The 25,783-nt window shown below is 56.0% G+C and overlaps 1 protein-coding gene across 9 annotated transcripts; it reads left to right on the top strand.

Moving 5' to 3' along the window:
* Positions 1–273: 273 nt before the first annotated feature.
* AMOTL2 (angiomotin like 2) lies at positions 274–18,510 on the top strand. Of its 9 annotated transcripts, none has more exons than XM_023620962.2 (10): positions 274–566; positions 3,133–3,912; positions 6,659–6,956; positions 8,059–8,203; positions 8,620–8,712; positions 12,779–13,074; positions 13,831–14,132; positions 14,912–15,129; positions 15,691–15,870; positions 16,675–18,510. In XM_023620962.2, the coding sequence occupies exons 2-10, from the start codon at positions 3,179–3,181 to the stop codon at positions 16,731–16,733; spliced, it is 2,325 nt and encodes a 774-aa protein (XP_023476730.1). In that variant the 5' UTR covers positions 274–566; positions 3,133–3,178; the 3' UTR covers positions 16,734–18,510. The 9 variants fall into 9 exon arrangements, 8 of the variants coding, with proteins under 8 accessions (XP_023476730.1, XP_070095193.1, XP_070095188.1 ...); XM_070239092.1 differs by having other exon boundaries at positions 297–566; positions 15,694–15,870; XR_011427364.1 differs by having other exon boundaries at positions 314–566; positions 15,543–15,870.
* Positions 18,511–25,783: the final 7,273 nt, after the last annotated feature.

Raw genomic sequence — 25,783 nt, 5'->3', positions numbered from 1 at the left:
CAGAGTCCCGCAGAGACACGCAGTGCACATCCCGCGCTGTCGTCCCGCCGATAGGGAAGAAGGGATGAGAGGGAGGCAGGGGCCGGGTTGGGGGCGGTGATGGGCCGAGTTGGATTAATTCGTCCCCAGCAGCTCCAAAGGCAAGCGTGGGGCGGGGTGGGGGTGGGGTGCCGAGGAGGGGCTCATGGCGTCCTGGAGGGCCCGGGACGGCCGGGGAACCAAGCTCGGGGGCCGGCCGGGCACCCGGCCCGCAGCACCGCCTTCCCGGAGGAAGGCGGGGGCCGGGAGGAGGGAGCGGGAGGAGGCGGAGGGCAGAGAAGGGCGGCGCGCTGAGAGGTTATTTGTGGTTCGCTTTGATCCCGAGGGGGAACCTGAAACTCTCACATTCCTGGCATAGCAGCCGCCTCCGGCGCGGGCCGATCCTGGGGCTGCGCGCTGGGGCCCGGGCGACCAGAGCGTCGGCGCCACCGCCGGGTGCACACCTCCGCCGCCCAGCAGAGCCGAGCCGAGCCGAGCCGGGCCGGGTCGTCGGGTCCGACTGCGCCGAGCCCCCGCGGGCCGCAGCGGTAAGGAAGGCCGCTCGGCGCTTGGGGAGCGCGCGGGGCGGGCAGAGGCGCGCCCCAGCCGGAGCCCGAGCCCCGGCGCGCCCGGCCTTTTCCGGGAGCGGGAGCCCAGCGGACCGAGCGTCCTCAGGGCGCAGGGCGCCCTTTCCAGGCAGCGCAAAGCCAGGCAAGGGGCACTCTGCCTGGGGACGCCGCGCCGTGCGCCTGGGGGGCTCTCTCGGAGGCGCGCGGGTCCCCTGGGGCTGGCGGAGGGGGCAGCCTCTGGGGAGAGCAGGGTTGCGTTTTAGGTCGCCAGTCCGGGAGAGGGGCGCGGAACTGGGCGGGAGCCGCTGCTTCGAGTTCATGTTGCAGGGTTCTGGGGGCTGATTTGGCTAGGTGGGTGTTACAGGTGTCTCTGCTCCCGACTAGCCCAAGAATTCCTCTTTGTCTTCCTTGGAAAATCCTCTCTGGAGCCACGAACTGGCTCTCACTTAGAAAGAATGCAGCCTGCCGTCCAGCCCGGTGACGTCAGCGCTGGAGCATTTGGAAAACAAAGAGGGCTCGGGTGGGAGGGAGGGAGGCGGACCCACGACGCTTACAGACCTCTCTGGGCCACGGGCCCCCCTCGCCCGCTCGGTCCAGGCTTATCGGCGGCCACCGGGTGCTCGTGGACGGGCGAGAGTCCTGGTGGCGGGATCCCTGGCTGGGGCGCGATCTGGCTTCGAAACCTCGCTTTGCAACTCGCGTTCCTTGGGAGAGTGTGAGCCCAGGCAAAAGCTGGAGATGCGTGCTTTCTTCCAACCGGGTTTCAGAAAGCAGGGCGCGCCAGCACAGTAGACGTGCACGGCCCCGGTTGCAGATTTTAGTAGTAGCTCAGCTGAAAGGATGTGCATCTGAGGGGCTTGACGGGCACAACCTCGGGAAGAGAGGCCCGAGGGGTGTTCCCTGCTCCCAGGCACACTGATGGGGAGAGGGGGCCTGGAATCTGCCCCGAAAGCCTTGCATTCTCCGTCCTCCTCAGCGGGTGTCAACCCAGACCGTGATTAATTTAGGAAATGCCCCGCAGAGGAAACTCTAGGGCGAATTTATTCCTGTTTTGCCCCTGGAAACTCTAGAGTCTTGCATCTGCATATCTCCATTCCTTGAGTGTGTGTGTTGCGGGGGTGGGGGGGGGGGTGATATGACTGGGTGCCAGGAAGGATGGATACAGAGATGCCCTCCAGACTGTCTCCCTCTCCCCAGTTCTTGGCAGCTAGGAGGAGGAGTGGATTGGGAATGGGGGCTCTGACAACCTGCCAAGCCTTAACTGGTCCAGGGCACTGGGGCTAGTTTTGTGCCAGAGGAGGGGCACATTTCTCCCGCTCCTCCTCCCATACACACAAGACCTGTGGCAGTGTGAGTTTTGTTTGATTTTTCCCTGAATCCCAGTTTGGAGGTTTGTGTTGGAGGAGGCTGTGGAAAGGAAGCTGGGTGAGGCAGGCAGCCTTCCTGGCCGTGAGCCATGGGAGCCCAAGCTCAGAAGGGGACACCTTCCTCAGGAGGTATTATCTTCCTGCACTTTAGGCTCAGCTTGCAGCCGCAGCTCCAGGTCCCTGCATCCCAGAGCCTCCCCTCCCTCCTTCCCTCACTCTTCCAGCCGGTTCAAGTGGGTGTTACTGATGTCACAATGCTGAGTCCCCTGTGTGCCTGGAGGACCATCAAGGGCTTTTCCACGCAGCAAGTGTGTGTGTGTGGTTGGGGATGGTAATCATAAAATCAAAGACATTGTGCCATCCTTTCTGTTTCCTGGAGCACCCATGTGGTTACTGTCAGTGCACAGACTATGTGACTGACCCACAAACTTTGATGGGTGGCACCTTTTTGCCTTATCTCCCAAGACCATTGTCCTATTGCAGCCTCTCTTCTTTCATCCGTTTTTCACCAGTCCACATGCATTTTCTCCTTCTTCCTGTTCACTTTGCAGAGTGACCGCCAAGGTTGTCCTATGGCAGGGAGGGCTCAGCGGCGTAATGGGTGGTGAGTTAGCTACGCCAAGGCTGGGGCTCAGGCACGCTTCCTCCTAGAGGGCCCCTGGGGGCTGTTTGCCTAGGATTTCTACTGGGCTGGACTCATTCTTTATCACCTGCCAATAAACGGGGGCCCTGTCCACCCCTGGACTGGAGAGCTCCGTGGTTAAATCTGAACTAGGCTCTCTGACGGGGAAGCTGACTGCAGGAGGCTGTGGCTCCTGGTTGATGACCTTCTAGGTTGCTGGTGTCTTTGTCTAGCATAGTAAGTCTCCATCTGTGTGATTATAACGGCAGGTAGATTTATAGTGCACCGGGAGATCAACAGCATTGCCTCTTTTAATTCTCAACTCCACGAGGCAGGCATTATTCTTTCCATTTTTCTGATGGAGAAACTGAGGCTCAGAGGTTAGGTGACTTGCCTTATCAGTAGGTGACAGCATTGGCAGTTGAACCTGGTCCTGTGTGACCCTCCGTAGCCTTGCTCTTTATCATTATGCTCAGGACAGGACTGTCATGGAAAGGCCCCCCTTTGGCCCCTTCCCACGTGCTGCCACTGATTGCTCTTCTTTCTCTCCTCCCAGGTGCCGCTGGCCTCTGTCCAGGTGGGTGTGTGCAAGCCAAGGAAGCATGAGGACACTGGAAGACTCCTCGGGGACAGTCCTGCACCGCCTTATCCAGGAGCAGCTGCGCTATGGCAACCTGACTGAGACACGCACGCTGCTGGCCATCCAGCAGCAGGCCCTGCGGGGTGGGGCCGGGGCTGGGGGCACAGGGAGCCCCCAGGCCTCCCTGGAGATCTCGGTACCCGAGGACAGTCAGGTGCTGCAGCAGGCCACCAGGCAGGAGCCCCAGGGCCAGGAGCACCAGGGCGGTGAGGCCCACCTGGCAGAGAACACCCTCTACCGGCTGTGCCCACAGCCCAGCAAGGGCGAGGAGCTGCCCACCTATGAGGAGGCCAAGGCCCACTCACAGTACTATGCGGCCCAGCAGGCGGGGCCCCGGCCACATGTTGGGGACCGGGATCCCCGAGGGGCCCCGGGAGGCAATCGGAGGCAGGATGAGGCCCTGCGGGAGCTGAGGCATGGGCACGTGCGCTCCCTGAGTGAACGGCTCCTGCAGCTGTCCCTGGAGAGGAACGGTGCCCGGGCCCCCAGCCACATGAGCTCCTCCCACAGCTTCCCGCAGCTGGCCCGCAACCAGCAGGGCCCCCCGCCCAGGGGCACCACTGCCGAGGGCCCAGAGACCCGTGGACCTCCACCTCAGTACCCACACGTTGTGCTAGCTCATGAGACCACCACCGCTGTCACCGACCCGCGGTACCGCCCCCGCGGCAGCCCGCACTTCCAGCATGCTGAAGTCAGGTACCTGCCCATCTTGGTCTTTCATGTTCTTGACTTTCTTCCAGTGCAATTCTCCCAGGGTGGAGAGCCGCCAAGACGGCACCTTGTGTCAGGGCTGGCAAGATCCCCACCTCACCCCTATCAGCCCAGAGGAGGGCTTCCCCGAAAGGGGGTGGCTAATGCCTGGAGGAGAGAGGGACTTAGCCAAGGTCACCTGAGAACTTAGTGGCATCCCTTGCTTTAAATCAGAGATGGACACCACTGTCTGATTAGCTGTAGCAGTCAAGTAACTAGAATTCTCAGAGGGTGTGAATTACAGCAGGGAGCTAAAGGTTAGATTTCAGAAAGAACTTCCTAGAGACAAGGGTTGGGAATCATTGCCAAGCTGTTTGCAAGTTAAGTGGGAACAAGGTGGGGCCTCCTTTTCTGGAGACTTTTAGGCACAAGTGGACAGTTTGCTTTCTGTGATTCTTGGGAGCCATTCCTAACTGGAGGTGGGGAGGGCCACATGGCCTCCTTGGAGACCTCTCCCCATCCTACATCAGGGCAGGAGCTATCCTGTCTCTGCTGTTCACTTCCTTTCATGTTTTTCCATGTGCTCCGTGTGGCTGACGTGTAGTGGGAGAGGATTCTGGCAAGCCCCTTTCTGTGGAGGCTCAGCAGAGGCTGCGGGGGGACCGAGTCTGACTCTGAGTATGAAGGGAGCCATTAGAGGATGCCTGGCTTACCTTTTTAAAAATGTCCCTCTGGCTGCACGTAGACGATGGATTCAGAGGGGCCAGAGTGGAAGCAGAGACACCAGGGCGAGGCAGGAAGCCCACGTAGTTTGCAGAAATACGGATTCTTAGAAATGAGGCTCTCACTTGGTCCAGCACCTTTTCCTGAGAAGCCGACACACCGATCATTTCACATACCCTGCATCACCCTCCATGGGGGGGTCCGGGAAACCTCGCCAGAGGGCCCTGAGATTTTGCAGACTCCTTTCCTCTGGTCGCTCAAGGTCAGAGTCTGGTTCTGTTCATGCCTGCTGAGTCTCCATGTAGTCACCCACTTTCCCACCATTTGGCCTTTCCTGGGAAAGATGCCTTTCCTCACTCTCGAGACACGAGTGACGCGACGGCGTTGGTATGGAGGAGCGGGAGCCTTGTGGGCTTTCTCCAGCCTCCACCTCCCAGGCCCCCACCTTATCTCCCTTCCCAGGGCTCAGTCGGGAGGGCTTCGGAAGCTGAGTCGTGGTTTCTTCTTTTGGACCACCCTTATTGAACCCGGTCAGGAAAAGATAATATCTCGGAAAGGAAGTAGACTGATGGCAGGAGAACAAAAAAGAGTGGGGAGGGGAGGACAAGGGGAAGAGAGAGCAAGTGTGAAGGGAAAGGAGACTATTCTTTCTCGGAGCTAAGTCATCCCCAAAGAATGCCAGTTGTGTCGGCCTGGCCCAGGGCAGGAGAGCAAGTTCATGGAGCAAGCCCCAGAATGCCACAGTTAGCAGTGCAGGGAGTTGGGCCATTCCAGTGGGACCCTCACTGGACGCTCCACCTGAGGCAGTAAGAGAAATCCATCTGCAGGATTGTTTGCTGGAACTGGGGGCAGAGACTTTTCTTTTAGCCTAAGGTCCTAAGAAGAGCAGGGGAGAGAGCCTGGGCCGGAGGGGGAGGGGAGGCGTGAGTGCTTCGCTGATGGACCCAAAAGTGGAATTAAATTTTTGTGGGGCTTCTGGGACGTGGACATTTCCCGGTGAAACTGAGGCAGCCTTTTCTTTGACATTTGGAGTCACAAGGCCCCAGAAAGGCTCTGTGACCCCCACCCTCACCCCATGCCTCTTACGCTTTGCCCTCTCCCTTGATGCGGGGCCCTGAGAGTGACGTCATACCAGTGCTAGAGGCCAGTAGAACATTGTCCCTAAGCTCAGGCTATTCAGTAGTCCAGACGTGGCCCCTACATCACAGAAAATCCAGTCTTTGGGTCACATTTCCTCTTTAAACAGAGTAAACTGCGGTTCCTAGTAGGAGAGGTGGAGGGTGGGCTGCCATTATGGGGGCGCCTGCTGTAGGCCCAGCACTCTGCCAGGCCTTGTGCAGCCCTGGAGCCCCTAGAGGCTGGAGACGCTGACCCTCGGGATTTAGCAGAGACATGCCGGCACCCTGGGGATTTGAAGGCCTCTTGTCAGACTCCAGAGCTCAGACTCTTACCCTGACATCTGTCTCGCCAGTCTAACCTTAGCCACAGTCTTCTGAAAATGTTTCTGCAAGGGGTGACAGGACCCAAAATAGGAGGGAGAAAATGTGAGGGTGCCACATGGGCAGGTGCTAGTGTAAGGCCTGAAACTGGCGGCTTAGAACAGATGTGGGGGTAGCTGCTGGGGCCCAGCCACCAAGTGGCCCAGGGGCCTGGAAGGCTCTGTGCTCAGTCATGATTGACATGACCTCCAGACCCAAAAAGAACCTTCTGTTGATTAGAAGGGTCAAGTGCACATTTTTTTAAATGCCTTATTTAAGCACTGGTTGCTTAAGGTCCAGGTCTCCTCAGGCTGATCCTCAAGGCCTTGACCACAACAAGGCTGGGCATGAAACAAGCGTCCTGCCGTTAATCCCCTCCAGGCCAGCCTCCCTAGCTCTTGAGGGTCTTGGGTGGACACCACGTGGAAAAGGCCTTCCCCACCAGTTGCTGCCTGATGCTGTGGGGAGGCTGAGTTGACTTGTCTCCCCGGGGCTGCTCTGAGCCCAGGAGGGTTTGTGCGGTCTCTGAGCACCATCTCTTATGTCCCCAGGATTTTGCAGGCCCAGGTGCCTCCCGTGTTCCTCCAGCAGCAGCAGCAGTACCAGTACCTGCAGCAGTCCCAGGAGCACCCCCCGGCCCCACACCCAGCTGCTCTTGGCCACGGGCCCCTAGCCTCCCTCGGTCCACCTGGAGTGGAGGGGCCAGCAAGCACCCAGGCCTCCTCGGCCAGTGCCCACCTGGCGCAGATGGAGACTGTGCTGAGGGAGAATGCCAGGCTGCAGAGGGACAATGAGAGGCTGCAGAGGGAGCTGGAGAGCTTGACGGAGAAGGCTGGTCGCATCGAGAAGGTAGGCCCTGCTGGGCCTCAGAGGGAGAGGGGGAGGAAGGGACCCTGAGGGGCTAACTAGGGAGTGGGCAGTTGAGGGAGAGGCAGAGGAGTCTGAGAGCTTGTCTGGCTGGGCTTCTCAGCCATCCCTCTGACCCCCACCCCCTCATCCCTCATGCACCCTCCCTCACTGACTCCAGACAGCTGGGGAGCAGCCGTGAGGCCAGCAGAGCAGGTCTGGAGCGTGAGCAGTTGCTGGCCGGTGGTGATTAGAAAGAGCCCATTCACCAGCTCCCTGCACGCTCGCACCCTGCCCCTGCACACACCCCCTCCCGCAGACACCTCCCACAGAGAACCCTTTGTGTCCCCCACACAACAGCAAGTCTGTTCTAGGCCAGCCCTGGCCAAAGAGAAAGCCCCTCCTCTTGGAAAAAACGAGTGACTTATTGGAATCACGGGCCAGCTAGGAGCACGTGTGGAACCTGCCAGCAGCCAAGTGGGAGGGGCGGTGGGGCCAGGCTGGCCCTCTGCGGTGGATGGCTAGGCCGCGGGGAGCAGATACTCTGGGCAGAGGCAGCTGAGGCTGGGGTCCGGTGCCCCACTCTTTGGTGTAGGTTTACCAGCTATATGTTCAGCTTTAGAAGGTGGCCTCAGGTCTCCTGTGGCTGTCCTGTGGTGTCCGAGATAGTTCAAATCCCCGGAACATGGCTGAGGTCCTTTGGTGCCCACTCCCGGCCCACCATGCTCAGATTTCACAGCAGAAGCCAGGCAAAAGTAAAATGCTTCTTTCTGAATGTTGGGCACAGGAAAGCTGTGCTTGGTCACCCTGGACACAGGTGTTTCCTGCGCCCCTGACCCTGGGCTCACTCAGCATCTGGACTTCGGGACAGCTGACAGGAACCTTACTGGCTGGTTCCAGCAGTCTGGTCCACTTCCGGAGGCTGCAAGCCTCTGACCCTCCCCTGGAGTCACCTGGGTCTTTTGCTTTCACTTTTTATCCTCTCCTCTCTCACCTTTTCCGATGGGGAGGAGCAGATCGGCCTGGGCCCGTGGAGTGGGCTATGATGCCACATGCTCCCTGGGAGCTCTCCCCCTCCTTCAGCTCTGCTGTCTGCTTCTTGCAGCTGGAAAGTGAAATCCAGCGGCTCTCTGAGGCCCACGAGAGCCTGACGAGAGCCTCTTCCAAGCGGGAGGCCCTGGAGAAGACCATGCGGAACAAGATGGACAGTGAAATGAGGAGGCTGCAGGACTTCAACCGGGATCTCAGAGGTGGGAGCAGCTCAGCCAGGTGGAGGGATGGGCGGCGTCTGCAGAGTGTGTCTCTGGAGCACTTGCTCCCTCTGGTCTAGGGACAAATTTGGAATCTCTGTCCTCTGCAAAACTAAGTGTAAATTGACTCAAAGGGGCCCAGGCTGAGACTCCCTGGGGGCCACCCTGATAGAGAGATGCTTGTCTCTGTGTTCTTAACCTTGGAGCCCCCATGGAGCTCTCACCTAACCTACGTGGCCCTGGATGCTTCCTCCTCCTTAGGCCCTGAACTGACCGGGGCAGGGGGCTTCCTTGTGAGCTCGTCCCGTGTGGAGGATGCAGCCCCTCAGATAGGACCCCAGGGGACACCTGAGCAGGCAGCTTTACCTGGTACTCAAGCATCTTTCCTTAAAACATCTTTCCTTCTTTTGAAACAGAGAGATTGGAATCTGCAAACCGCCGCCTGGTGAGCAAGACGCAGGAGGCCCAGGCAGGCAGTCAGGACATGGTGGCCAAGCTGCTTGCTCAGAGTAAGTTGGGGTCCCACTCAGAAGCCTGGCCAGATCTGCGGTGGTGGGACCATGGCAGCCTTCTGGACGAGGAGGATTGGCCCTCCCCCTCGTTAAAGCAGTGCTTGGAGCCCAGGTTTACTGATTGCCTGCTCTGCGCCCAGCACTGTACTGGACTCAGGAGGAGGGTGGCTTCCGAAGAAGAGGAAGATCTGGTTCTGTATTTATTGGAGAGCTCGGTGGGGGTAGGAGGGACAGCTGGGGAGCAGGGATTTGCTGGGCTGTGGTGCTGCCATCAGGGCAGTGTCCTTTGGAAGCAGAGGTGCAGTGGAGGAGGCAGGATAGCCCTGGAGGCAGTGGGATGAAAGAGAAGGAAGAACTTGAGTTTCCCAGGTGTCCCAGGCAACAGAAAGGTTGGGGTGCCCAACGGGCATGTGAGAAGCTGGGGAGCATGGCAGAGCTGAGCCATAGCAAGGCGGCTGGGTGGGCACCTGCAGACAGCCAGAAGTGGGTTCCTGGCGCTGAGCCGGCAGGTACAGTCTGAAGAAGTGTTTGGGCAGGTGGGGGTGGGGCGATTGGGAGAGAGGGGCGAGCTTGAGGAAGGAGTGGGGTCTTCTAACCACAGATTCAAGGGAACAAGGGTGCCCTGGCACTGGAGACTGGTCACTGGGTGGTCCCCAGAGAGAGAGGCTCTGTGGGGGTGGCAGGGGTGGAGAGCGGGCCACAGGTGAAGAAGCAGCTGGATGGCTCAAGTGGAGGTACATGGGCGTGTGTGGGGTGGGGACAAAGGAAGCCCCGAGCTCAGCAGCAGGGAAAAGCTGTAGCAATCAGACAGAGAGGCGGTTATTTACTGAGCTCCTACTGTATGCTCCTACCGTGTGCTGTATGTTCCTACCATGTGCTGTATGCGAGCTTATTTAGGGTGTTCGCAGAGAAGTGGAATGGGGGTGGCTGGTGTCTGGGTGAGGGTGGCCTTGAGAAAGGAGGAGTCAAGGGACCCATCAGGAAACCTACTGTAGGTGGCACAGATGGGAGGGGGTGTCCAGAAGTGGAGGAGCAGCTTGAGGACTGAGCTCCGGCTGGCAGCACCTCATTCCTCAAGGAGGGCTCAGAGCCCTCGACAGGGCCGCCCAGGGCAGGGAAGGGAAGAACACAGCACTGAAGGAGGGCGGTAGGCAGGAGGTAGGCTAGTCTGTACTGGCTGGGTGGGGCGAGGTGGCAAAAACTTAGGGTCTCTGGGAGAGATGTGAATGTGGTGAGGAAGAAAGGGGAGAGGGCAGCCCTTGGGAGTCTGGAGAGGGATGGGTTGCTGGCAGGAGGCAGGACAGGGGTGTCCTGTAGGAAAGGGGCAATTTCTGGGGCCTGGTTCTGCTAAAGAAAGGAAGTCACTGGGAGGGTTTCTGGGAGCAGGCAGAGGAGGGGCCATGGGGGAGGCCGGCCTGGAGGCGTTTCCGCTCCCCGGGGAGCGAGCGCCAGGCTGTTCTTGGCTCCTCGCTGGAGCCATTAATCTCACAGCCGCGGGTGACCTGGATGCCTGGCATTCCAGAGGCTCCAGGCTGTTCCGCTCCCGGCCCGCCCCCCGCCGCTCCCTGCGTGCTGAGCCCTGGCCGCCACTTTGGGAGGAGAGAGTGAGCACAAAGGGACGTGCCTGTGGGGGGCCTGGCTTTCTCAAGGCGAGGGGCGCATCCTCTTGCTCCCTCTGCAGCTCTGCACCCTGCCTTCTAGCCATCCTCGGCCCCCTCCCCTGTCTCCCAGCTTCTCTCCCACCCCACCCGCCCAGGAGCTCCCCTCCCCAGCAGGCCCGGGTTTTATCCTGGTGGCCTGGGATGGCCAAGGCCTGAGGTGTCCCAGCCCCCGCCAGGGCCTTACAGGTTGTGCAAGGCTGCAGGAAGCTGCTGGAAGAGGAAGGCTGGGTCCCCCGGGCCCCTCCCCAAGGGCTGAGGAAACCCAAGCAGTAATTCCTTGCTCCTTAACGGCCTGGGGAAAACAGAATTCTCAGGGATGCCGGTTCCCTCACGTCTTCCGGGGTCAGTCAGCACTTGCAGGAACGGGCTCATTACTCCCAGAGCCTCTACTTTTCCTAGTAGGCAGGCCATGTGGACCAGCTCTGGCTGCCCTCCCTGGGGATCTGGGCTTGAGTCCTGTCACCGGCTTCTGCCAGCTCTATCCTCCTTGGGCAGTTTCTTCTCACCTGAGCCTCAGGTTTCTAGGGCTGTAAGATGGGACAGTCAGAATAGGCTGGGATGAGACGCAGGCCTCTGCAAACGGTAAGCTGAAGGGCTCTGTGAACCCACACAGGACGGGTCATTGTCTCTAGGTACAAACTCCCAGTGTGTCTTCCCTGCCTGCCCACTCCTCCCCACTCCCTGGATGTTAAGCTGGTGCGGGATGAACAGCTTAATTTTGATATTGTTGAGCTTCCCCTTCTTTTCTCTCCACACCAAAGAATGAGGCCAGCCTGGGCCCAGCCTTCAAAACTCCAGAGTGAGCCAGAGCTGACCTGAGCCACCTGTGTCCTCCCTCTCCTGCCCCAGGGCCCTGAGTCAGTAAATCCTCCCTTCTGCCTGCTGGGTCCCAAGCCTTCACTCTTCTCTTCTGGAACTTGCACTGTCCTATATGATAGGTACTTAGGCGCACATGGCCCAAAGATTAAAATTAAATAAAATGAAAACTTCGGTCCCTCCCTTGCACTAGCCACATTTCAAGTGCTCCATAGCCTCGCGTGCTTCAATAGGTTGGCAGAGTAGAGAACAATTCCATTACAGCAGAAGATTCCGCGGGGCTCTGCTAGTGCTGTTCCAGGGACGTGCCTTTGAGTTCATCAGGCAGGCCCCACAGCCCAGTCCCCCTCCGCCCTCCAGCAAGGCAGGCAGCCAATGCACTCCTGGGGACCAGCCCGGGACTCCCAAGAGGAGGTGGATTTAAGCCTAGAGCATCAACTGGTGGACTCAGTGCTTTGGCTCGGGCCTCTCCTGGCCTGGCTCTATGGAGAGGGTCTCTGAGCAGAGTTCTCCTGGGCAGGTAACAAGGAGCTTTAAAAGTCAGGATTGCTGGAACCTCAGGCACAAATCTTTGGGGCTTAGTCATTTTCACTGTGCTGCGAAGCTTGCATTTCTTTTTTTTAAAGATTTTATTTTATTTTTTTTTCCTTTTTCTCCCCAAAGCCCCCCAGTACATAGTTGTATATTCTTCATTGTGGGTCCTTCTAGTTGTGGTATGTGGGACGCTGCCTCAGCGTGGTTTGATAAGCAGTGCCATGTGCACACCCAGGATTCGAACCAACGAAACACTGGGCCGCCTGCAGTTTTTCGGAGCACCGAAGTTTGCATTTCTTTATGAGTCGGTTGCCCACATCACAGTGGTCTCCCCAGACCATGGAAGGAAATGTGGCACTAAATTGGGAGGTCCTGGGTCCAGAGAGTGAGCCCTGGAGACCGCTTTGGGAGGCCTCTGGGTGTGAGGGCCTCACACCACAGCCAGAGGCAGCCTGGCCCTCTGGAGCCAGGCTAACTTGGGGTCCCGTCCCCGCGGCTCAGTCACCTCCTGTGTTTACTCCCCTGTCAGTTGGGAGTCACAAATCCTCCTTCAAGGGGCTGGTATGGGAGGCTTCAGTGGAATGAAATGTAAGTGCCTGGCTCGAGGTACAGCTCCCACTTGAATGATGACCATGTCATGGTCCACCTGAGCCTCCGTTCTCACATCTGTAAATGGGCATCACGGTTCCTATCTGGCCGGTCTCTAGTGTCATCACGAGGCTCAAGGGAAATCGTGAATGTGGTTTGGAAATGGTGGCACCTGGCACAAGTGGACAGCGTTTGGGGCCATCCCATGGCAGGTCCACATCCCAGCAGAGAGGCAGTGTAGCCCAGACATTACTGCAGGGACCCTGCAGTCAGGCGCTGCCATTTCCTTGTGAATTTACCTGAGCCCCAGTTTCCTGGCCTGTAGAAGGGAGTTCATAATGGTACCTGACTCGTAGGGTTGTTGAGAGGATAAGATGCAGTCGTGCTCATCCACATGGTGGGTGCTCAGTGGGGCCAGCCAGGGTGGTCCCTGTCATTGACCCAGCCTCTCTTTCTCCCTGCAGGCTACGAGCAGCAGCAGGAGCAGGAGAAGCTGGAGCGGGAGACGGCACTGCTGCGCGGCGCCATCGAGGACCAGCGGCGGCGCGCTGAGCTGCTGGAGCAGGCTCTGAGCAATGCACAGGGCCGGGCAGCGCGCGCCGAGGAGGAGCTGCGCAAGAAGCAGGCCTATGTGGAGAAGGTGGAGCGGCTGCAGCAGGCACTCGGACAGCTGCAGGCCGCGTGCGAGAAGCGTGAGCAGCTGGAGCTACGTCTGCGGACGCGCCTAGAGCAGGAACTCAAGGCCCTGCGTGCACAGCAGGTGAGCTGGGAAGACCTGTGGAGAGTGGAGGTGACAGAGCTAGGGCAGCATCTGAGGAGGCCCTGGAAAACAAGGGTGATCTCTGTTCCAGCCTTGCTGCGGGCTTTTCTCAACCAGCAGGCTTAGCAGAGGCTCTGCCATTTGGCTGTGCACCAGCCTTGGGGACTTAAGACTTGGGCTTCTGTCCTCTGCAGCAGCAGGGGTTGGTGTCCTTGGTATTTAGAGAAAGTAGGTCAGGAACCTTGAAGTAGAAGACTAGCCACCTCTTATATGTCTCCCCAAGAGGGAAGACATGGTCCCAAGATCAACAGGGAAGATGGTCATCAGGATCCTGAGTCTTTATCCTCACTTTGGACTGTGTGAATAGCTCTGGTGTTTACAAACCAGATAGACTTCTCTCTCCACCCCCAACCTTACCCTTCCCACAGACTGAGGCTGACTGTACCTCCTGGTGTACACAGTTCTGTCTCAATTTATACCGGTTGTCCCAGTGTAATTATTAAGAGCATCACTTTCCCAGTTTGGAGGGTAATTTGTATGGCCACCTGTGCAAAGGCAGACCCTCAGCCACAGGATTCAGGGCAGGGGTGTGGGGACTGTGCCACCTCCTTTGTCTCTGGGTGGAATCGGGACCAGGGGAGTGTGCTGTGAATAGTTGAACAAGCACGTGCATAAGTGAGAGGCCTTGTGTGGAGGTGAGGTGTGGCCGCCACACCCCATCCTCCACCCTTGACCACAGTGCTCCTTGCTTTGCAGAGACAGGCGGGCACCCCCAGTAGTGGCAGTGGTGGCTCCCCAGAGCTCAGCGCCCTGCGGCTGTCCGAGCAACTGCGGGAGAAGGAGGAGCAGATCCTGGCGCTGGAGGCCGACATGACCAAGTGGGAGCAGAAATATTTGGAGGAACGGGCCATGAGGCAGTTTGCCATGGATGCAGCCGCCACGGCCGCCGCCCAGCGCGACACCACTCTCATCCGACACTCCCCCCAGCCCTCACCCAGCAGCAGCTTCAACGAGGGCCTGCTCGGAGGCGGCCACAGGCATCAGGAGATGGAAAGCAGGTAGGGCATTGCAGGCCAGGCAGCTGAGGTGGGGCTGGGGGTGGCAGTGTGCAGTCCCTCCATGTCCTTAATCTCTGATAAACAGGCCCCTCTCCTCACACGGCTCAGCAATCCCTCCTGCATCTGAGCTGACCGTGTATGTTTGGCACACCAGGCATCATATGCCTATTCTTTCCCAGATGCCAACTGAGTCTTTGGTCTGCCCAGGAGACCCTGGATCTGGGGGTGCTGGATGCCATCCAAGACTCCAGGCCTCTACCTGCCCCCCTGACCCCTGTGTAAATCAGAGACCAAGACTTTCCAACTCAGTCCGCGCCACGTACCACTCCAGAAGGAATGTGGACTAGATCCTGGCTTGGGGGTGCCTAGTGTTTTCTCTCCAAAAACAATCTCAGAGGCCTCACAAGATTTCCACTTGACCTCTGTCTGACTCAAAAGCACAAACACATCCACTGAGCCCATTTGCTGGTCCGCAGCTCTGGGGTCGTGCCTTCCAGGAGGAGGGGTGTTCCATGGCTATCATCAGATGAATCCAGAACCCATCCCTTGATGACCTTCCTTTGCTGGTGTAAGAAGGGCCCAACGCCCATGCTCTGGTAGTCTTCAGAGCATCAAATGTCAGAGCTGTGATGTCATTTCTGAAGACCCCTTCCTGGCCCCTGCTACAAGGGCAAGAGGGTCCAGCCTGGTTGTAGGGTGTCTTTCCCTTCAACTTTGACAAGGTGGGAAGGGTGGAGGCTGCTGGGTTTGACGATGAGGGTGTGACCTCTCACCCTCAGGTTAAAGGTGCTTCATGCCCAGATCCTGGAGAAGGATGCGGTGATCAAGGTCCTTCAGCAGCGCTCCAGGAAAGACCCTGGCAAGGCCACCCAGGGCTCCCTGCGGTCCGCCAAGTCTGTGCCATCTCTCTTCGCGGCTGCAACGACAGGGACCCAGGGCTGGCAGGGGCTCTCCTCTAGTGAGCGCCAAGTGGATGCCCCTGCCCGGCTGGCTGCAGGTGAGAGGAGGATGGTGGGTGGCACAGGTGGAGGGCTTCGTTGCTCTCAGGCCTTTCCTCCCAGAACTGAGGCCCAGAGGAGCCAGGGCTTCCTGACCTCTTATCCAGGGAGCCAACTTCTACTCTGGCCCCAGTGGCCTGTAACCTACAGCTATCCCACTGATGTGAAGAGTGCTGTAGCCCCCCATTTCCATAAATTCCATCACCTGGCCCCAGCTGCTCTCCATCAAAGTAAAATAGAGCTTCCTGTGCAGATTGACTTTCTAGGCAAGCCCCCTCCCTCCTCCTTCTAAGCAGATGCCACAGAAATTCTAGAGTCCCTGTTGGTTTAAGATTTAACCTAAAAGGAGTCTTCTATCACTTGAAATGTTTGGAAATCAATCCAACCTGACAGTCATTCCTATTTGGAACAGGAGCATTTAGTCGTAATTGAAGTTGTTGCAAATCAAGAGCGACCTCTACCACCTTGAGCCCCCAACAGCTACAGTTAACTTGGGGTGTTCTTCATGGAGGCTGCAGCTTGTGGACGAGGCCGTAACTATCAACCCCCTGCCTTCCCAGCAGACAGAGCACCTGCGGAGGAGCCAGTGGCCGTGGCTCCCCTCCCTGCCCACGCCAAACACGGGAGCAGAGATGGGAGCACCCAGACTGACGGCTCCCCGGAGAGCGCCGCTGCCTGCCTGGGACTAGAACCTGACAGCCTCCTGGGGTGCGGCAGTGGCCAGAGGACAGCCTCGCTGGGTGAGTCCCTCCTTCCCACGGCTTCTGTGCGGGGCAGGGCTGAGGGCTTGCTGGGGTGTGAAATGGAGCACCAGACCCTTTCTTCCCAGACCCCTCCTGTTCACTGCCCCCACTCCATGGGGAGCCCTGCACAGTGGCGGGTGAGCAGGATGTGTGACCCAACGTAGTATGAGCCTGAGGGCTGGTTGGATGTATGAAAAGAGGAACTGAGAACCCTGATTACAGACAGATCCAAAGTTGAGAAAGAAAGTGACCATGTGGGCGGGACTTCGTCTCCTTTTTCCTGGTCTTCCTTACATATTTAATTGCCAACCTAAATATCTAAGATAATGATGGCCCTGTAAGATAAATATCTAAGATCCTGATGGCACTCTCGAGTTAGAAGACTTTGTTTAAAAAGAGTCCGGGAAGGAGAAATTTGAGAAGATGCCATTTAATTTGTTTGCTCCCCTTTCACATTAGCCTTCGCATATTTGCCTGTGCCTCACCATCTCAGAGAACCACAGGCATGACAAGAATGCTGCAGCCACCCCGCCTCAGGGCTCTCTACCCTCCTTCCAAGCCCTCCAGCCATTCAAAGTTATAAACAGAAGTGTCCCCACATGGGAGGTTGGTGGTTGGGTGGTGAGCTCAGAGGGAGGAGGGCATGGTGTTTGGTTGGCCAATTTATGGGAACTGGGGTACCTGGGCAGCTGAGGTAGGAAAAGTTGGTGAAGAAAGAGCCTATCTTAAAAATGTGCCAGGATTAAAAGAACATTCTGGAAACACTCCCTGGCATGTGCCTGTGTTCTTTTCTTTCTCCAGACTCTGTAGCTACATCCAGAGTCCAGGACTTGTCGGACATGGTGGAGATACTGATCTGAAGGAGCTGGTGCATTGGGAACTGGAACGATTCCCTGCTCTCGGCCATTCCAGCAGCCCCCTCCAACTGCTGCTTCCTCACTTTACCCAGTGCACGCTCATTTCTGTTGATCATCTGGTCCCAGGAGTTTAGGAAGGATGCTGCAGGGGAGAGGAGCGCTGTGAGAGCACCCGCACCTCAGAAGACCCTGCTTCTTAGCCCCACGTTCCTCCTGGGCCCATGCAGTATGAGGATTCAACCTTTACCTGCTGCTGGGGTAGCAACTGAAAGCTCAGAAGAGAGCTGAGCCCCCCTGCACCCCCAGTTGGCACTCAGGCAGGGAGGGAGGGGATATGTTTGTTTGGGGACTGATTTCCAAGAATGGCTGCCAGAGACCCCAGATAGGCTGGTTCAGGAATCAAGTCACCCATGATGTTCCCCTCTGGCTAAGTGTGGCCCCAGCCAACCTCATCTGCTCCTCAGCTCCTCACTGCCTCCTGGAGATCACTAAGACTTACATCCTTTGGGGATTGCTGAGGGTGTTAATCCCGCAGAAGCCACAGCCTCATCTCCTCACCTGGAGTGAGTAGGGGCCATTTAAGTGGACTGGAGTACGCTGTGCAGTTTGTATATAGTCCCTTTCTGTGGAACAGAAGATTGAAGCATGCTGCTTCAGATTTGTCCCCTCGTTCTGTGCTCCCATCCCTGCTGTCGCACTTCCTGTAACTTCTGGCCAGCCTCCCGGTTATCTCTCCTTCTCAAGTCTGTGGATTTTGATACTGGTTGATCCCCAGGTTATTGGCTGTCTTTTCCTCCATCTTGAGCCCTGTTTTAAATGCCCAAGGGACCCCAATCACCAGCCTCTTGAAATGGCTCCACAGCTCCTGTCCCTGGGACATCCTGTCAGTTTGGTTATGAACCCTGAGCCAGATGAAATGAGCCACCACACACAGACATCTGCCATGGTGGGCTTCCCAGCCCCGATTGTCTCGAAGGAAACAGGAGGAGTTGCCTTGTTCTCATCAGAGTCTTTGTTCCCACCTGGAAGGATTGGGAGAGGGAGCTATGCTATTGAAAACTAATCAATGAGCTACAAGTTGCGACTTGAACAGTCCTCGGAAGGGAACCCCCATCACAAAATGGCGCCCGTGAGGCTGGCTCCTCAGCTCCCGGTGCCCAGCGCCCTGAAGCAGGGCCAGTATTCTGGAGTTAGAGTGAAGCATCCACATGGCAGCCTGCAGCAGCAGTGACTTTGACCTGTGGTCTTAAAGAGTCCCCCCAACTCAGCCCAGGGGTGATTGGTGGGTTTTAGCCATTTGTCTTGACTGTTTTCAGTTCTCCTTGAATCTTTGTTTTTTCTTCTACAGTTTTTAGATTCCGTATGTGTTATTTTATTCCCATGGTTCCTCAAGTTTCCTTTTTAAACATTTGCATTTGCTGGACAATTGCATATTTTTTTAAATCCCCCGTCCCTCTTTAAAGCTGAAAAATACATTTGGTTCATGTGCATTGTTTACAAAGCAACAAGAAAAAAAGAGAGAAAAAAAAGGCAAAAAAATATTGTGAAAGGAAAAAAAACAACTTAATATATTTTGGATTAATATTTGGTATTTCTTTTAAAGTATGTTTTGTGCTGTGAACATTTTCTGCCAAAGACCATGGTGTGTGTCTGAATGTTTAAGTTATCATAACTATTTAAAATGTAAACGTGGCTGTTCTGTTATGCTGCCCTGTACCAGGACTGCTGCTGCATTCCACTGGGTATAACAGTATTTTAATAAAAAAAAAATTAAAAGTGGTGTTTTTGCACAGGTGAGAGACTGCACCGAGGGGCAAAGAGGGTGAGGATTTCGGGGGGCCACACATGTCATAGTCCCTGACCACTCTTGGCATTGAACGCTGTGGTTACTCCACAGTAGGAGTGGGTGTCCAGAGGTGGCTTTATCCGTCCCCGACTCCTATCTTCCCTCCCCCTCCCCTCCAGCCCAGCACAGGGAGTGCTTTTCTGGAACCGTCCAAGAGACTGGGCACCGCGCCTACCCTCTGCCTGGACATGGGCAGAGGGTGTTCGTGTGTGTGGCACACTCTTGGGCATGGCCTCCCTCTCTTGCTGTGGCATCAGCACTCCTGCCCCATGCCCAGGAAAGCGTATCGCTCCAACCCGTTAAAGAAAAATCATTCTCCATCTCAGGTGTTCCCCTATCAGAAACAAAGTACGTGTCTGTGCGCAGCAGGGTGGGCACACTGAGATTCCCAATCAGGATATGGGCTGGCAGTCAGAGGCTGACCATGAGGCAGAAGGCAGCTGGACATGCTGTGGGCACATGATGGGAACAGTTCCCGCCATGGCTGTGGGTGAGGTATTTTGAGGGCAGGTGTGGGGACTTAGCCATGTTCATGAGTAACCAAGCAGGATCCTAGAGAACGTGTCTTCCTGAGCCGGCCTACCTGCCTACAAGAAAATGGAACCATCTGCCTCCATCTGCCCCCAAGAAAAGCCCTGGGAGGGCAGCTCAGACCTGAGTGCAGTAAGCCCTGGCAAGAGGCCATCCCATCCCTAGCACCTGGGCCAGGAGCGCAAAGTGGCTGTGCCTTCTGCAGGAGCTGGTCTGGTGAGAGTCATTTTAATATTTTCTTGCACAGACCTGGGGGATGGAACGAAGAAAGCAATTACCGTGTGCCCAGCACATGTACATGCATGCGTATTTGTGTACGTGTCTGTGCACTCGTGTGCTTGAGCATGTGTCACAGAGAAAGATGTGAGGGACACCAGCAGTATCTTCTGACTAGTGCCCTTGGAGGGCACCTGGGTTCTCCAGCCACATGGTCACCAGTGGGCCTTCGGAGATATTTATTCTCAGAAAAGAGGTTGAGTAGGCTTCTCAGCGCACTTTGAAATTTGTCCTAACAGCTCCGGAGCTGGTGGGGCTGCAGGCGCGGTGGGGTAGGGCAGGCCCTGGGGAAGGAATGTTTGCCCATGTGCCTGCGCACCTGTGACAACGGGGCCGGGGCTGTGAGGGGGCTCATCCCTGGGTCTCACAGCCGACTCTGCTGAGTCCTTTGGGGGCCAAGTTCCTCTGCGAGGGATAGCCCTGCCCTGCCTCCATTCAGTGCCTCCACTCAGCAGGCTAGGGGTGCAGCTCAGAATGGGCCTCCACCGTGCCAGAGGGCGGGAAGGCAACCTGTGAGCACAGTCCCAGCCCTCTCTTCTCTAACCTCCGGGTTAATCGTTAACTCTTCCTCTGGCCCGAGCATGTGTGAGGCTCAGAGGGCTGGACGAAATGTGCCCAGATAGGGGCAGCAAATCGGGGCCCAGGAAGGCCTGAAGCTGCTCCACTGCCCCCAGGGACCCCAGCTGGACAGGAAACTTGTTTGTAGTGCCACTGTCTTGTCTCCTAGCTCAGTGAGGACCCGGCCGGGATGCAGTGGTCCCTGAACAGCTCTTGCCATGTGTGACTGATGCCCAGAAACTCTGGCACCTAGCAATGCCTTCATGGACCCCCAGTACTGGACCCAACACACAAGAAAAGCACCACAGCAACCAAGTCTCAGTACCTTTTTTTTATTGAGATATAATTCACACACCATAAAATCCACCCTTTTAAAGTATACAATTCAATGGTATTTTACATCCATTTTAAGCCAGTGGTCAACCATGGGTCATCACCAAATGCCCCACCAGTGGGCTATATGGACACAATTAGAAGTGCTGTTTGATCTGGTGCATCCACTCTTGCTGGCTCCTGCTTCTCAAGTTGACGCTGACTCTTCTATAGCTGACGGTCTCCTTCCATCCAGCCTGGCTGGCCATTGGCTCAGGTACACTTCCGCTGGCTGCAGGGGGGACACTGCTCTGAGCCTTGCCCTCCACCATCTCACCCTGGGCTGCCAGTGGGGTGGCCCTGGCCTGAAGCTCAGGAAGGAGACCCGAGAGCCCTGAGCCTCCCAGATGCCCCACTATCTGCTCTAGGTTTTCCAGGGTCAAGGAGTACTGGCAGGGTGGCTGCAGTTTTGTAGGGCCTGAAGCTTATATGATTTGGGGGACCCTGCTTAAGAAAAAGAATGCAAAATGCAAATACGAAATTAGGTCTAGAGTCGTGGAAGGGGTTCGTTCAAATGAGCGCCTCGAGGCACAAGCTTCATTAACCTCACAGTAAATCTGCATCTGGGCATGGGGTATCATATCGTGTCTCCCCAGAGGAATGAAGCTCTGGGGGGTGCCCATGACTTGGGCTCATCCTTGTCTCTTCCAGGTGAGGCTTTGAGCTGGAGAAAAATGAAGCTGCAGTTTTCCTCCACCCCAGGTAGACAGAGCAGCTGCTTCTGGCTACTCACTATAACCCAACCCTCTCCCCTGGGCCAGAGGTGCCCACAGGGGGTCTGGGGCCGGGGTGGGGGTATCCTCACAGAATCTGGACAATAAGGCTGACCAGCTTCCAAGGACTAGACCTGTGACTGGCCCCTGTCTGCCCCCTACTCTCACCCACGAAGCAAATCTCCAGCCCCTAGCCAGAGTTGGGGTGGGAGGGGGACACAACTGACATTTGGTTCTTTGGGTGCCCTGGAGAGCCACACCCCTCGGCTGTAGCAGGGACACATTCTCCTCTACTCTGAGGGCCTGTCAGCTTTCAATTCTGAGCCAGCCAAATGTCACAAACCGTCCTCAGATAAATGCCTCTTGCAAGTCCAAAGGCTCCTCCCTGGGGCCACATTCCAGGTGTGGTTAGGCAAGAATGTGGACATTTCCCTGCACAGGTTTGCCTCTTCTTGCATCAATTTGGCCTTCTTTTCCAGCTCCAGGAGGCCCTGCCCAGCCTCTCCTCTGCAGCCTTTGCTTGCTCAACACAATGTGCTGTGGAAATCCTTACAGTGTGTTGCATCAGCGGCAAAAATACCAAAATCTCAACCATAGAGTGACTAACTGCACAAGCCTCAGCTAAGGTTTGCCCTGAAAACTACAATAATCCTCTTTAGTTTAAAGATTTTTTTTCCCCTTTTTCTCCCCAAAGCCCCCAGTACGTAGTTGTATATTTTAGTTGTGGGTTCTTCTAGTTGTGGCATGTGGGATCCCACCCCAGCATGGCCTGATGAGTGGTGCCTTGTCTGCACCCAGGATCCGAACCGGCAAAACCCTGGGCCGCCGAAACAGAGCACGCAAACTCAACCACTAGGACATGGGACTGGCTCCCCCGCCGCTTTAGTTTAAAATAAAGAGAAACGGTTCTCCTTCCAGAGGCTTTCTCTAAGGTTTAGGTTCTCTGCCTCAGCAAGACTGACTTCTCTTTACTCCATCCTATTTCTCTGTGGCCGTGAAGATTGGCCATGCCATCTCTTCATTCATTCATTCATCCACTCATTCATTCATTTGTGTTTACAGATGTTTATTCAGTGCCTGCCATGTGCCCAGCACTGACGGTACAGTGAGGAGACGCATAAGGCGAATTATGTGTCCAAACATCTTTATGTTCCTCTCATCTGTTTTCTATGTTAATACCCCATACTGAGCCAAGCACAGGGATGCTCATAGTGTTGGCCAAATGAGTATTCTGGACAAGAACTGGCCCTGTCTACTTTTCTGGCTCTGGATTCCATCACCTTCCTGTGCACACCTAGCCATATACACACCAGATGGATGTTTCTGAGTGACCTGTGGTCTCTCTTGACCTTCGGGCCTTTGCACATGCCATTCCCTTTTCTCTGGAGTGCCTTTCTTATCTCTTTTCTCCTCTCTTGGATTGCTAACTCCAGACTCATCCATCAAAAACTAGCTTGAGCATCACTTCCTCTTGGCAACCTCCCTCCTCCAGCTTCCTTTATTCCCCAGGACCAGGTGGAGAGGTGAGACTCACAAACTGAGGGAACCTTTGTTAATGGATGCCAGTCTGTGGTTCTGTTTGGTTGAGAGGAAGCAGATAAGAAGATAGAACTGAACTTTCAATTGTACAAAGGTTACTCCTGTCCTCGTGCTGGGGTCACCAATGGCCCTGAGCGCTGCCTGGACAGTAGCCCCTAAGGATATTTTGACCAGAGGGCCCAAACCCCTCCTTCTTGGCCAGACCCCCACCCTTCACTGGAGTAGGGGAGGACAAAAGAGATTCTGTAGAGTCAGAGAAAGAGAAGCTGAGCCCCAGGGCTTGGGCCAAAGAGGAGAGGAGTGACAAAGCAGGTGTGGCCATGGGTGTGCGAGCCCAGAACCGGCCCTGCCGGATGGCTGGCCCGTGAGGCAGGCCTAGGTGCTGCTGCCACGTGGGCCCCAGCCAACCCCAGCCAGCACAGCCGTGGGAACAGCAGGTGGAATCAAACTGTCTCCACCTCCAGGAGAGCCACTCTGCCTGGTCCTGCCAGCCCTGGGCTCCCTCTGGGAATGGGCCAGGGGCAGGGCCAAGGGCAGAGTGGGACACTTTTTATTAGGGCAACAGTTCCCAACCATGTCCTATGGTACTTGAACCCCAAGAACAACTCACAGGGGTTTGGATCCAGAGCACTGTGTTCAAGTCAGGCAGGGATGGGGAACAGAGAGCATTTGCTGCCCTCCTAGCCCGTGGCCAGCTGATGATGCTTCACCCTCTCGGATCACCTCTTCCACATTCGCTCATTCAACAAATATCCATCCAGCACCCACCACATGCCAGCCACTCTTCTAGGAGCTGGGGAGATCGTGGGGAGTAAAGCGGAGAAGATCCCTGCCCTGTGGAGCTGGCAGTCAAGCAGCAGCGGGTGGGGAGAAGACAAACAGGAAATGGAATACATTTTACAGAGTGTGCTAGAACCATGATTCTTAAACCCTCTGGGGTGAAAAATCAGCTTCTTTATTTCCGATCTGCCTTTGGGTTTCTGAGCAACATCAAATTGCTATAGATTCTGTAGTATCTGTAGACGCTATAGTTCAGAAGTTTCTAACTGCTTAGTCTCAGTTTCCGCGCTCATGTCCTCTCGTGGTGCAGGTCCCCACCGTGTGAGAAGGTGATGAGAGCTGGGGAGGAAACAGAGGAGGGCAGGAGGTGAGGCGTTTAAAGTAAGGTGGCGGGGCCGGGGGAGAGTTGTGATTTTAAAGGGGTGGTTATTGAGAAGGTGACATTTGAGAGAACGATTCCAAGGAAGAGAGGGAGTGAGCCAGGTGTGCACGTGAGGAAAGTGCATTCCAGACAGAAGATTTAATAAAAGGAGAGTTTTGCAAACTTGGGCTTCGATGGATTGAAGCCTCCCTGAGTGGCAAAGGGTGGGGGACAGGAAGTGAGGGAGCATTGTAAGGGAGGATGAGGGGGATCCCGGGGCAGGGGAGTCCCCAAGGATGAGCTCCCTGAGTCCTGCGGGGCCTGCAGCTCCCTGCAGTGGCTCCTGCACCAGGGCGGGCCTGGGGTGCTCCATGGCCCCTCAGAGCTCCATGCAGTGTCTCAGGCCCAGGAAGGGCCTCCCTGGAACACTGTGATCCTAAATGGGAGCACAGTTTCCCTGTACCTGGTCTCCCTTCTTTCAGAAGCTTCTTCCTTCACGAGTCAGCTCTCAATGGCTGATATGAGGGTCACACAAAACCCCAAACACACGCCATTCTCTTGGTAAAGAGACATTGAGTGCCATGCTCTATGATTTACCTCCAGCTTCGAACAGAAGAGGTACTTCTGGCCCAGGAGGTGGTTCGAGCCCTGTTCCTGTGTCCACATAGGTGCAGGGCTGTGGCTATAGGGAAGGCTCCATCCATCAGATTTGTTTCTGCATCTGAGCCCATGGTATGTAGCATAGCAGACATGTGGAGATCCCCTTCTCTTATCGAACACACTTTCACACCTGCAAATGCACACCTGGTCACATACACACTCTTCCACACCAATCACACTCAGACTCAAAATATACTCACAGGTTGGCCACATGCACACCTGCCCACCAACATCTATCATAAACCTTCAGGTGCACTAAGGCGGCATGCGCACTTTTACACACACATGTACACACACATACATACCTCCTCTTGTGGGCCCACACCCACATCCACATCAAACACCTACCCCCAGAAATGCACACATGCTCCCTGCACATGGACTCGCTCTCCCTCCAGGAGACTTTCTACTAGAAGCAAACACCTAGTGTCCTCAGAGAGTGGCAGACAGACAGATGGGACAAAGTTCACTCATGTGTCCAGGTGGCCCCGCCAACACAGCCCCAAAGGAGCAAGCCACAGGCTTGTCCCCTCACCACCAGGCCTTTGGGAAGGCAAGGCTGGTCAAGGTCAGGTTTGGGCAGGAGTATGTCAGAGCTCCCAGGTGCTGACTCAATCCCAGGAGCAGACAGCCTTGTGCATTCCTGACAAGTAGGTAACCATGACGAGAGGCGCTGGCCCGCATGCTTGGACCTAAGTTCGACTGGAAAAGACGGGGAAAACCCAGCAGTCCTGGGGCAGCTGGTGTTAAATAGGTGTTGCCTTTCATTCCAGCCCTTCTGCTGGGTCTGTGCAGCACACGCCAGGGGTGAGTGCACCTACTGGACACAGCATATGATGGGAGAGGAAGAGGGCAGTGGCTTAGGAGGGGCTGCAGCCTGGGAAGGATGCGGGAGGCAAGTGGACACATCACTGGAATTGTTGCCATGGAGCACAGCTGTGTGCTCGGCACGGTGCGGGCTGTGCCTCATGTATTCTCCTGCAAGGTACAGCTCTGCAAGCTCGAGATTATTGCCTCCATTTTACAGATGAGGAAATTAAGGCTCAAAGGGCTTAAATAAATTACTCTAGGTCCCCAGCTAATAAGGGCAGAACTGGGATTTGAGTCAAGGTCTGTCTGACTCCAGGGCTCGCTCTTTCTACATGCCCTTGTCAAAGCTAAAACTTGTATTTTAAGCTGTCACCGGCAAGAGGAGCCTAAGAGACATGACAACTAAAGGTACTATGGTATCGCAGACAGGATCCCGGAACAGAAAAAGGACGTTAGGGAAAAATGGAGGCTATCTGAATAAAGGATGGACTTCAGTTAGCGATAATATATCAATATTGATTCATTGATTGTGGCAAATGTACCATACTAACGCAGATGTTAATAATAGGGAAAAATGGGAACAGGTTCACAGGACCACTTTGTCTAT

The sequence above is a fragment of the Equus caballus genome, chromosome 16 (genome assembly GCF_041296265.1).
Source record: "Equus caballus isolate H_3958 breed thoroughbred chromosome 16, TB-T2T, whole genome shotgun sequence".
NCBI classification, from domain to species: Eukaryota; Metazoa; Chordata; class Mammalia; order Perissodactyla; family Equidae; genus Equus; species Equus caballus.
Note: the sequence above shows the minus strand (reverse complement) of the source record. Positions and strands in the feature narration are given on the sequence as shown.

Excerpts from the sequence above, each read along its gene's own strand:
- AMOTL2 (XM_070239087.1), top strand. The coding sequence starts at position 2,527 with ATGGCAGGGAGGGCTCAGCGGCGTAATGGGTG. Across the intron at positions 13,075-13,830 it reads AGGCCCTGCGTGCACAGCAG|AGACAGGCGGGCACCCCCAG; the intron begins GTGAGCTGGGAA and ends CTTGCTTTGCAG. Across the intron at positions 14,133-14,911 it reads CATCAGGAGATGGAAAGCAG|GTTAAAGGTGCTTCATGCCC; the intron begins GTAGGGCATTGC and ends TCTCACCCTCAG.